Source organism: Bufo gargarizans, chromosome 2 (assembly GCF_014858855.1).
Source record: "Bufo gargarizans isolate SCDJY-AF-19 chromosome 2, ASM1485885v1, whole genome shotgun sequence".
NCBI lineage: Eukaryota > Metazoa > Chordata > Amphibia > Anura > Bufonidae > Bufo > Bufo gargarizans.
In genome coordinates, this window is record NC_058081.1 from 481,390,751 (window position 1) to 481,402,880 (window position 12,130).

The following is a 12,130-nucleotide window of genomic DNA, read 5'->3' on the forward strand; positions in this document are numbered from 1 at the left end:
TAAGTGACTTTACATCACAGAATCCCTGATTATTATTGCTACAGTGTATACTAGTCAGATTTCCCATGATGGCAAAGTCTGAAGACTTTTATTCTTCCCTCTTCAGATAATATTCTCTAAAATCGGCAAAATGTTTCTAGATGCCTTCTAGATACCTTGGAGAGGCCCTAGACTATTTTTCTTCTTTAAAGGGATTGTGAACAGCAAAAAAAAAAAAAAAGTAGGAGGATTGTAGTAATAGGATGTAGTAGACTGTCTAGTCTCTGACGTACCCGTGTAACCCGTCAAGCGGAATTATGTTGACCGCATGGTGTTCACAAAGCTTGTAAGATGTAGTATATGGCTCATTAGCTGGGTGAAATACAGTCACTGATTTATGCTTAAAGGGATTCTGTCACCAGGTTTGGGGCTATAGAGCTGCGGACATGCATGGCTAGATCCCCGCTAGTATGTCCGCAATATATGTGTCCTATAGGGCTGTGTGCTTTTAATATCTATAAAATCCTTTTTTAAAGACATGTAAATGAGTGTTGAATGTGTCCAAGTGGCTGTACGAATCTTACTTGTGCCCAGCCATGCCCGCCTGTGAAGGAGCCCAGCACCGCCTATGTCTCCCCCTTTCATCAACGATAGATAGCCGTAATCCTGCGATGCGTGAGCTCGCGCATGAGCAGTTCTTTCCCTGAGGCTGATGCCAGCACAGGGAAGGAACACTATAACGGCACTGCGCATGCGCGAGCTCACGCATCGCGAGATTACGGCAATCTATAGTTGATGAAAGGAGGAGATTCGGAGGACATAGGCGGTGCTGGGCTCCTTCACAGGCGGGCGTGGCTGGGCACGGCTGGGCTCCAGGAAGGTTAGTACAGCCCCTTGGACACATTCAACACTCATTTACATATCTATAAAATCCTTTTTTAAAGACATTAAAACCACACAGCCCTATAGGACACATATATTGCGGACATGCTAGCGGCGATCTAGCCGTGCATGTCCTCAGCTCTATAGCCCCAAACCTGGTGACAGAATCCCTTTAAAGGGGTTGTCCAGTCTATACTAAGTGATGGCCTATCCCAATCAGCGGGGTGATCAGCTGTTCGGGTGTAGATGGAACAGAGCTGTACCAAGAAGCTACCTCCACATCAAGATTGACAGAGTTCTGTAGTTCCAGCACCAACATCTGGCGACAAAGCTACACCTGAACAGCCGAATGGCATGGGTGCGTGAATCCTCCTCCTTTACATTGCTCTTAAAACCCAGAAAATGACCGCTTACCCAATTACACAGCGTTGAGCTACCTCAACCAGAGATTGGCCGAGCGATTATTTTCTGTGTTTTGAAAAGGACCAAGAAAGAGAGACCAATGAGGAAACTGTGAGGTGAGTAACGTTCCTCTTTTTTAACCCATTCTGAACTACATATGTATATAAAAAATACCTGCCAGACAACCCCTCCAAGGTCAAGCTAGAACATGCTGTGATAGGAGAAGAGAGTGCTTCTTGTTGCGCGTTTGGATACTGTGATACAATGGTTTTTTTTTGGGGGGGGGGGGAAGTGAGGGATGTGAAGACCATTTTGGTGTTGACAACCCCTTTAAAGCTTTCGTACCTGTGGCATTAGTGCTGCCGTAGGAGGCATGTTAATCAGCAAATAACTCAATACACTGCTTGCACCAAACTGTACACTAATTACATGGATAATAAGGATTTTGCTCAACCAAACATCATCACATTCAGTTATCTACGTGACCTCAGGATTCCAAGACACAGCTTGGAAACAGTTGCAGTCTCTTTGTGGGAAGACCAAGAAATATTCTTGAAATACATGGTATTTCATAGCTTAGTGGCACTTCCATTAATAGTACAGAATGATTTTTGACCATAGCCAACATGGTAGGACAGTTTGATTTCAGACCTATCCAAGTTTCACATGATGCCCAGGTCATTCCAAATCAGTGGGGCTCTTTTATTAATACTTTTATAAGTGGTTGAGTCCAAGTTCAACAGTCACACAAACTTGTAAGACCCTATAAAGCAGAGGATCCTACACAATATAAACCAGGCCTCTAAAACAGGCCTTTCAGGATGCTTATCAGTTGCTCCAGGAGTGAAGGATGTCCATCTCGATGTCTGTCCATTGAAATCACTTGCCAAGCGAGTTCCTTGATATCATATCGACTTGGTCAAGCCCATATCCTCTTCCCAAAAGCAGCAGCCAACAGCTACCTAGTGTTCTGCAGCTCCTCTCTCAGCCAGGTGGGCAGCGTCTGACCCATCTTGTATAGCAGCTTGGAGAGCTCGATGTTATGGTCCCTATAATAATCTGTCAAGAAGGATTGGGACTGCAAAAATAAAAGGAAATTGGGATTACTCAAGAGGAATAACACTGATGCATATAACCACACAAAACACTATGGACGCCGCTATACTTGGTCTGGAAAGGTCTTTAAAAGTGGACTCGACCATTAAGAAAATGCAGAGTTTGGTCTTCTATGTACCCTGTATTTGTAGTAGAATCTGACAGCATTCTAACTTTGTCTTTGTTTAATCTATAAATTGCATCTCCCCTCCCAAAGGAGCCCTAAGCAGCTGCCTACTTCTAGTATGTATGCCCTATATTCTCTCCTTTTTTTGGAGCCTTACATTACATTCATACAAAGTGAAAAACGGCCGTCACACAGCCATTTTTTAAGAACCAATTGAGGTCTATGGGGCTATTCACATGACCGTTTTTTTTTTTTAACAGTCAGTGAATTGCAGCCATTAAAAAATAGGATATGTCCTATTATAGGCTGTTTTCACAGCCAGATGGACCCCACTGAAATAAATGGGACTGTTTTTAAAAGCAGTTAGACAGGAGTGCACGAGTTAAAAATAGTCCCCTCATCCACTTGCACGTGCAGAGGCAGCCGCTTCTCTCTTGATGCTGAAGGACCTGCGCTTCAAGCGTGATGACGTCACAGGTCCTTCAGGAGCGACTGCCTCTGGGCATGCAAACGGGTGAGGCCATTTTTTTTTCAGCTTAAAAAAAATATCAAATTGTTATAGCTGAGAGCCACTATGGGGGACATTATTACTGCTGGGGGCCACTATATGGGACATTATGCATACTGCACTGGTTGGTATTTTCAAAAAAAAATAAAAAATTAATGAAAATCGCCCATTTTTAACGAGACAAGGCAAGACAACCATTAAAAATGGCCAGATGGGCAGAAAATGGATCCAAAAGCCTTAGTCCTCATGCATATGACTATTTTTTGCACATTGACCTAATTCATTTCTATGGGGCCATTTACACATCCACATTTTTGGTGGATCCATGTGGCCTTTCTACAAATTCTAGAACGTGTCCTATTGTGGTTGAGAATAGTTGTTTCTGTTGATGGATGTGAGAATAATGCAGAGTGCACACAGGAAGGATCAGTATTTTGTGGACCTGATGTTTGCGGACTGAAGCCATACTATTTCAACTGTACAACTCACTAGGGGAGCATGTGCTTTAAACTAGACTTTGAAACACAGCCTTTCTTCACTTACATCCGGGTCCATATCTGGATATTTTCTCCCTTTGCTCTTTCCCAAACACTTGGTTTTCCCACCATCCAGAAGTTGGCACCAAAATCCCTTCTTGGCATCAAACCTGGAAAAATAGTAATAAGAAATGAAGGACCTGGTCTTTCCTGGTGCTACGGATCTGAGATAATGGCGCTAATTACAGGTCTGCACTGCCAGCTTTAAAAAGTGTTAAAATAAGAGCAAAATGTAATCCAATTAACAGTGTAAATGAAAACTGGAAAATGCCTGTGCAGACGTGGTGTGCCATTAAGACATGTCAAGAGAGTCAAATTCTCAGCTATACCAGTGCCAGATGTCTTTCTAAGTTGTAGGTAGATGGCAGGTTCGTTTGAATGACAGGGTGAGCAAAACTGTAATGAATTTCATACATTTAACGGCTTAACCCCTCAGAGACTGGGGATGTTTTCATGAGGATTTTTGAGCTAGTAGTTATTAGTTAAAGGGGTATTCACTTCACTAGGATATGCCATCAAATTATTATGGTGGGGTCACTCCTTGCTGACCTTTAGAATGAAAGGGCAGACCCAATTTCCATTTTTGGGAACCAGGTGTTTTCTTATCTGCAACCCAGCTCCATTTAAAGGGGTTTAAAAACATGGCTGCTTTCACCTGTCCATGGATTGTGTGTAGTATTGCAGCTCAGCTCCACTGAAGTGGCTGATCTGTAACACCACACACAACCTGCGGACTGGTTCAGCTGTGTTTCTGGGAGAGGGGGAAGTAGCCATGTTTTTTTAATCCTGGACAACTGTTCTGCAGTTCCCTGCACCGTAAACTGCTAAGAGCGTCGTTCTGCAGTGAGAAACTTTGAAGGAGCCACGTACCACGGCCCTTTCATTCTGAAGATTGGCGGCAAATAGATCTCCAATGATCAACAAGTTATGGCATACCATAGTGATCTGCAAGCATACAAGGAATTTACTATAAGAAGAGCATTTCTATGGTAATGACTAGGGATGAGCAAATCATTCGACACAATGAGTTAACAAGTACGTGTGCTTACGCCAGAGTTTTGTGGTAGTCTATGGCATTTGCCACTCCAAGGAACTTCTGAACAGATTCCATTACGTTGGCAGGCTCAGTGCGCAGAAGCTTACCATCTAAAACCAATATCTAGGGGGGGAAAACACAACTTAGTACAGATCTGCCACTGAAGGTCCTGGTATTCAGCAAAAACACAAAGTGAGAAAGCATGGAAGATATTTCCAAAAGTGGATTTACAGTGGATGTATATCAACATTTCTCTTTGACCTAGCAGAGAAGTGGAGTTCTTTAAAGGGGCTGTCAACTTTTTACAGTCTCTTCAAACAGCTGATCGGAGGGGGCGGTGGGGAGATAGGAGTTGGACCCCTGCCGATCTGATATTGATGAACTAGGTAGTCAGTGTAAAAAAAGCGGACAACCCCTTTAAGGCCACAATCATACAGTATGTGGTGGATTATTTGTAGATTTTCAGTGAGTTCCACCATATAGAATTACAATATATGTGAATTGTGTTCTTCTAAGCCCCATCCACATGTAAAGGTAAAAAAAATCTGTGGATTTCAGGGCACACAGATGGTTTTCAAATTCACATCATGTCCATTATCTTGTGGAATGATGGAGATTTTAGCCTTTGCAACTTAAAAGGGCTAACTCTGCAGCAAAATTCATATGTAAGGCTACAGTGGAGGAAATAATTATTTGACCCCTCACTGATTTTGTAAGTTTGTCCAATGACAAAGAAATGAAAAGTCTCAGAACAGTATCATTTCAATGGTAGGTTTATTGTAACAGTGGCAGATAGCACATCAAAAGGAAAATCGAAAAAATAACTTTAAATAAAAGATAGCAACTGATTTGCATTTCATTGAGTGAAATAAGTATTTGAACCCCTACCAACCATTAAGAGTTCTGGCTCCCACAGAGTGGTTAGACACTTCTACTCAATTAGTCACCCTCATTAAGGACACCTGTCTTAACTAGTCACCTGTATAAAAGACACCTGTCCACAGAATCAATCAATCAAGCAGACTCCAAACTCTCCAACATGGGAAAGACCAAAGAGCTGTCCAAGGATGTCAGAGACAAAATTGTAGACCTGCACAAGGCTGGAATGGGCTACAAAACCATTAGCAAGAAGCTGGGAGAGAAGGTGACAACTGTTGGTGCGATTGTTCGAAAATGGAAGGAGCACAAAATGACCATCAATCGACCTCGCTCTGGGGCTCCATGCAAGATCTCACCTCGTGGGGTGTCAATGGTTCTGAGAAAGGTGAAAAAGCATCCTAGAACTACACGGGAGGAGTTAGTTAATGACCTCAAATTAGCAGGGACCACAGTCACCAAGAAAACCATTGGAAACACATTACACCGCAATGGATTAAAATCCTGCAGGGCTCGCAAGGTCCCCCTGCTCAGGAAGGCACATGTGCAGGCCCGTCTGAAGTTTGCCAATGAACACCTGAATGATTCAGAGAGTGACTGGGAGAAGGTGCTGTGGTCTGATGAGACCAAAATAGAGCTCTTTGGCATTAACTCAACTCGCTGTGTTTGGAGGAAGAAAAATGCTGCCTATGACCCCCAAAACACCGTCCCCACCGTCAAGCATGGGGGTGGAAACATTTTGCTTTGGGGGTGTTTTTCTGCTAAGGGCACAGGACAACTTATTCGCATAAACGGGAAAATGGACGGAGCCATGTATCGTGAAATCCTGAGCGACAACCTCCTTCCCTCTGCCAGGAAACTGAAAATGGGTCGTGGATGGGTGTTCCAGCACGACAATGACCCAAAACATACAGCAAAGGCAACAAAGGAGTGGCTCAAGAAGAAGCACATTAAGGTCATGGAGTGGCCTAGTCAGTCTCCGGACCTTAATCCAATCGAAAACCTATGGAGGGAGCTCAAGCTCAGAGTTGCACAGAGACATCCTCGAAACCTTAGGGATTTAGAGATGATCTGCAAAGAGGAGTGGACCAACATTCCTCCTAAAATGTGCGCAAACTTGGTCATCAATTACAAGAAACGTTTGACCTCTGTGCTTGCAAACAAGGGTTTTTCCACCAAGTATTAAGTCTTTTTTTGTTAGAGGGTTCAAATACTTATTTCACTCAATGAAATGCAAATCAGTTGCTATCTTTTATTTAAAGTTATTTTTTCGATTTTCCTTTTGATGTGCTATCTGCCACTGTTACAATAAACCTACCATTGAAATGATACTGTTCTGAGACTTTTCATTTCTTTGTCATTGGACAAACTTACAAAATCAGTGAGGGGTCAAATAATTATTTCCTCCACTGTATGTTCACACCTTCATTTATAACAGCAGCCACCCCTGTATTGGATTAGTCACACCTTGGAAAATCAACAGTACTGATGGACCCCACTGATCTAGTGGGGTCGATTGGGTTCAATCGTGGTGTAATTTTAACAAAAAAAAAGACAGTGTTGCATGCTGCACTTTCATTACCATCTGACACAGATGTGAACTCAGCTGAAAACGTGCCTTTTTCCCTCCATAGCTCTACATTTCCTAAAGAGTAAGGAAGCAAGTGCATTCACTGACCTGGTTAGTGTGAAAGTGGTTTAACCATCGTTCAATATGAGTGGAATACCATCCGGGGACAAGGCACCTGCTCTGCAGCACTCGTAGCTTGGGTGAGGCATCAGCGCCAGCAGTTATGACTTCTTGGAAGGTGTATTTCATGGCCACAGGGTCATCATGGGCCCTTTGATGCTGACAGCAAGACAAAAATAAATAAATCAGGGCACCTAGTGGTAGGCAAAGGACATTTTATGATGGGTTGCTAAAATCCTAAGAGTTGTGGCCCTTTAAGAAACACACTAGCTATTTAGAAGATGGCCATATCAATGAGTCACGTACCTGGTACCAGGAGTAAGCACGGTCCACAGGATTTATGAGGATTGTAATGAGTTTAGCCTTCGGCAGAAGGGCCGCCACCCGACGGGGAACAACTTCTGAGTCAAAGTAGTTAGCGCTCTTCTCAAAGTAGAAGTCTGAAGTGGTGTTCGATGGAATGGGGAAATACTCCATGTACCTAGAGAATGGGCAGGACAAGAAATGATTTACATCCAAGCCATATCTGTGTATGGAGAAAACCCAATTCTAGTCCAAGTATAAAGGATCCTTGAGATCTGAGGTACAAATACCGAGTGGGCACAAACACACCCAGGTAACAGCCCAGGAGGTCTCAAACTGGGTGTGTACTGTATGCTTACCCCTGCACTGTTTTATATGTGCGTATGGACAGTATATGCTATTAGGGTATAATATAGATTAAATATTTTAGAAAATAGTGTCCAGGAATTTACATTAAAGGGGTTTTCAGATTGGTGGGAGTCAACCTCAGCCTAACCACGTCCATCGGTCACATTGTCTTCCTGCAGCTCACGTTCAAGTGAACGGGTTGAGCTGAAATACCAAACACAACCGCAATACAATGTCCAGAGCTGTTCTTGTTATACTATGAAGAGACTGCTGCACTCGTCCGAGTGGTGCAGCCCCTTGAAACTGCTGATCAGCCTGGGTGGGAGAGTCAGACCCCCACTGATCTGATATTGAGATCTATTCAGAGGATATACCATCAATATTTCCCAGAAATCCCCTTTAGGAGCAAGGGGGGTGTTAACATTACACCTAGAGGCTCAGCTCTCCCTGCAACTGCCGCACCCTCTCCACTTTGATCGACAGGACCAGGCAGTGAAAACATCATCATACCTGGCCCTGCCAAAGTGGAGAGGGCCTAGAAGTTACAGCTAGAGGATGCCCCTGTTACTCCTGCAGGTCAGCTAGTTTCATAGGTGCAAATCTGCTGACAGATGCCCTTTAAATTGCACCTCTTGGGATCCGAGGGAAGACACAACTACATGATGGGTGGTACAGATGCGGAGCAAACTGCATGATGCCTGTCCAGTGTCATGCACAGACCCTATAAAATGGGACCCATGAAACATACATCTTGGTGTCATATGACTGAGTCTGCCAGGACTACACTTGCATCTCTCCATGTTAAGTCTCACATCTTCATTTGTGATGAAGATAATCCATTGTCCACGATCATGCTCCCCAACGGTCCTGTTATTCTCATATTAACCCTTGGGTTACAGTATTACCAACCTACAGATACACAGCCAATGGGAAACAACTCACCAGTCAATCCCTTTGTGGTAATTCTGACCATTAAAGAACTGGATTTCCTCAAAGGTCTCTGAGCTGGGGTAATTACTGCTTAGGTCCGGGTGCATTCCCAAGAAGAGGTACAATGCAGTGGTGCCTGAAGAATAAGATGGAGCCAAAGTGGAGATTAAATTCTGCAGCGCTGTCTGAACATTACATTGTACTGATCCTTGCTCTAGCCACGTCCAAACCACCAACGTGCTGACAGATCACCAAGCAGAGACCTTTAGACAATTTCTGCTGCATGTATTTTGAGAATTACAATTTCTATATCAGAATTGACAGTGCTCTATCACTACTAAACCTCCCTGAATTCAACCCCCATCTATGTGCCAGAATGGAGAGATCCCACCCTGAGGAATCTGGTGCACCCAGGAGCACATCACTAATTAGGCAACGTGAGGCGGTGGCCTCAGACGGCGCTGTGCTAGGATAGCAGGGGGCGGAAATTTAGCTTCCAGCCTTGCATTTCAGCTCAGCCCTGAAAATATCTTTGACTGTGTATTTGGGGATTATTGTACACTGCAGTTTTACCGCGGTTTTTGTCGCAATTCATTGCAAAAACTTGCAAACTGCAAATCAGCATACCAGAATATCAAGGAGCTTTGGAATACAGTAATGGTAGGCTAAAGGACCTTTGATGATGTCATGTCACATGATCCCAGGTCCTTTAGCTTCCAAATGGACACCAGAGGAGAAGGAGAATGGAGAACTTGCAGCCTGTAAGTAAATAAGGTTGTGTACTTGTGTGTATGTGTATCTTCTTATTCTGTGCATAGAAAATGGGACCAGTGTCCTAAATATCTGGATATGAGTAGTAGTGTACAATATTTAGGGCTGCATTTTATTACAGGAGGTGCAGTATACCGCAGGGGAACTACAAGGCACATTATATTACAGGGGAACATTATACTACAGGGGCACATTTACTGCAGGTGGACATTATACCACAGGGGTGCATTATATTGCAGAGGGGCATAATACTACATGAGGCATTATTCTGCGGAGGGGGGGGGGAAAGCATTATACATACTATCACTATGAGGGTCATTGTAGTACAGGGGTGATTAAAGCATACATACTAGCACTACAGGGAGGCATCTTAATGATAGGGGCACTACAGGGTGGAACATTATACAGTCCTGATCAAAAGTTTAAGACCACTTAAAAAAATGGCAAAAAAAAAAGATAAAGATTTAGCATGGCTGGATCTTAACAAGTTTCCATGTAGAGCTTCAACATGCAACAAGAAGAAATGGGAGCGAGACAAAACATTTTTTGAGCATTCAATTGATTGAAAACAACAAATAAACTGAAACAGGCTGTTTTTCAGCTGATCAAAAGTTTAGGACCACACCTCCAAAAAACTCCTAAACCCCCCCAAAACAGAATTCCAACTTCCAAACATGAACTCGGTAATGAGTAACTCCGCCGTTATTGTTTATCACTTCAAAAATTTGTTTCGGCATGCTTGATGCAAGCGTTTCAATGAGGTGAGTGGAACATTTCTCCAAGTGGTGAAGATGGCCGCACGAAGGCCATCTACTGTCTGGAACAGTTTTTGTAAACTTCCCTTGCCATCCATCCCCAAAAGGTTCTCAATAGGATTTAGATCAGGGGAACACGCAGAATGGGCCAAAAGAGTGATGTTATTCTCCTGGAAGAAGTCCCTTGTCCTGCGGGCATTGTGTACTGTAGCGTTGTCCTGTTGAAAAACCCAGTCGTTACCACACAGACGAGGGCCCTCAGTCATGAGGAATGCTGTCTGCAACATCTGGATATAGCCAGCGGCCGTTTGACACCCCTGCACTTCCTGAAGCTCCATTGTTCCACTGAAGGAAAAAGCAACCCAGACCATTATGGCGCCCCCTCCACTGTGGCGCGTAGAAAACATCTCAGGTGGGATCTGCTTGTCATGCCAGTAATGTTGGAAACCACCAGGACCATCAAGGTTAAATTTTTTCTCATCAGAGAATAAAACTTTCATCCACCTTTGAATGTCCCAATTTTGGTGCTCTCTTGCAAAGTCCAAACGAGCAGTTCTGTGGCGTTCAAGGAGACGAGGTATTTGAAGACGTTTTTTGTTTTTGAAGCCCTTCAGTCTCAGATGCCGTCTGACGGTTATGGGGCTGCAGTCAGCACTAGTAAGGGCATTAATTTGGGTCGAGGATCATCCAGTGTCTTGACAGACAGCCAATTGGATCCTCCGGCTCAGTGCTGATGAAATTTTTTGGGGTCTTCCACTTGACTTTTGTGTTCCATTACCCTCAGGATCATTTAAGAAATTCCAAATGACTGTCTTACTGCGTCCCACCTCAGCAGCGATGGCGCGCTGTGAGAGACTCTGCTTATGCAGTTCAACAACCCGACCACGTTCACAAAAGGGAGAGTTTTTTTGCCTTTGCCATCACAACGTGACTACCTGACAGAAAATGACAATGAATCCACATCTTTGCAGATTTGGCCTTTTTAAAAGGCATGTGGTCCTAAAATTTGAATCAGCTGAAAAACAGCCTGTTTCAGTTTAATCGTTATTTTCAATTAATTGAATGCTCAAAAAATGTTTTGTCTCACTCTCATTTCTTCTTGTTGCATGTTGAAGCTCTACTTGGAACCTTGTTAAGATCCAACAATGTAAAATATGATTTTTTGCCATTTTTCAAGTGGTCTTAAACTTTTGATCAGGACTGTATGTACTGGCACTACAATGAGGAAGGGGGGGAATTATAATACAGGCGGGAACACCACAGGAGGCACTGAAGCGGGGCTTTAGAAATTCTGGGGCTACTAAAGAGTTTTATTACTACTGTTGGCTCTAAAGGGGTGCCTGATAGAGGGGCCTTGTTACTACTGGGGGCACTTCAGGGGCATTCTTACTACTGGGATTGCTGTGGGGGCATTATTATAGGGCACAATATTGAGGGCATTACTACTAAAGGGGGCAATCCTGGGGACCATTCTTGTTATTTGGGCACTTGGGGAGAAAATTATTACCATTGGTGGGACATTAGGGAGCACTTACTAAGGGGGGGAAGCTGTATGGCACTATTTTAGCAGTATAGTATTTGGGAGCACTGGGGAGAACAGCGGGCACAGTATTGGGGTTAGCAGCAGGATAACTTCTTTGGGGCACGAGGATGGGGAGGATGATGGAAAAGTGATGAACCCAAGATGTCTGTGTGGTAAACTCTGCAGATATGAGATGTGGGTGAAAGAAGGCATCGAGGTGGTCTGGTCCAAAGGGAGGAGAAGAGTATATATAATGTCTACATCAGAGGAGACATCCTGGATGTATGAGGTGTGTATGTTCAGTGATATAGTACATACACTCACCTAAATAATTATTAGGAACACCATACTAATACAGTGCTGGACCCCA

At 43.6% G+C, this 12,130-nt stretch overlaps 1 protein-coding gene across 2 annotated transcripts in view; it reads right to left on the minus strand.

The window, feature by feature from the left end:
- Positions 1-979: 979 nt before the first annotated feature.
- NDST1 (N-deacetylase and N-sulfotransferase 1) overlaps positions 980-12,130 on the minus strand; it is a 70,627-nt gene continuing 59,476 nt past the window's right edge. For both annotated transcript variants that reach the window (XM_044277872.1, XM_044277873.1), the window contains 6 exons: positions 8,725-8,848; positions 7,438-7,612; positions 7,120-7,290; positions 4,579-4,688; positions 3,537-3,639; positions 980-2,341 (listed from right to left, as the gene is read on the minus strand). In XM_044277872.1, the coding sequence (XP_044133807.1) occupies positions 2,222-2,341; positions 3,537-3,639; positions 4,579-4,688; positions 7,120-7,290; positions 7,438-7,612; positions 8,725-8,848 (803 nt within the window). In that variant the 3' untranslated portion in view covers positions 980-2,221. The remainder of the gene's footprint in view (positions 2,342-3,536; positions 3,640-4,578; positions 4,689-7,119; positions 7,291-7,437; positions 7,613-8,724; positions 8,849-12,130) is intronic.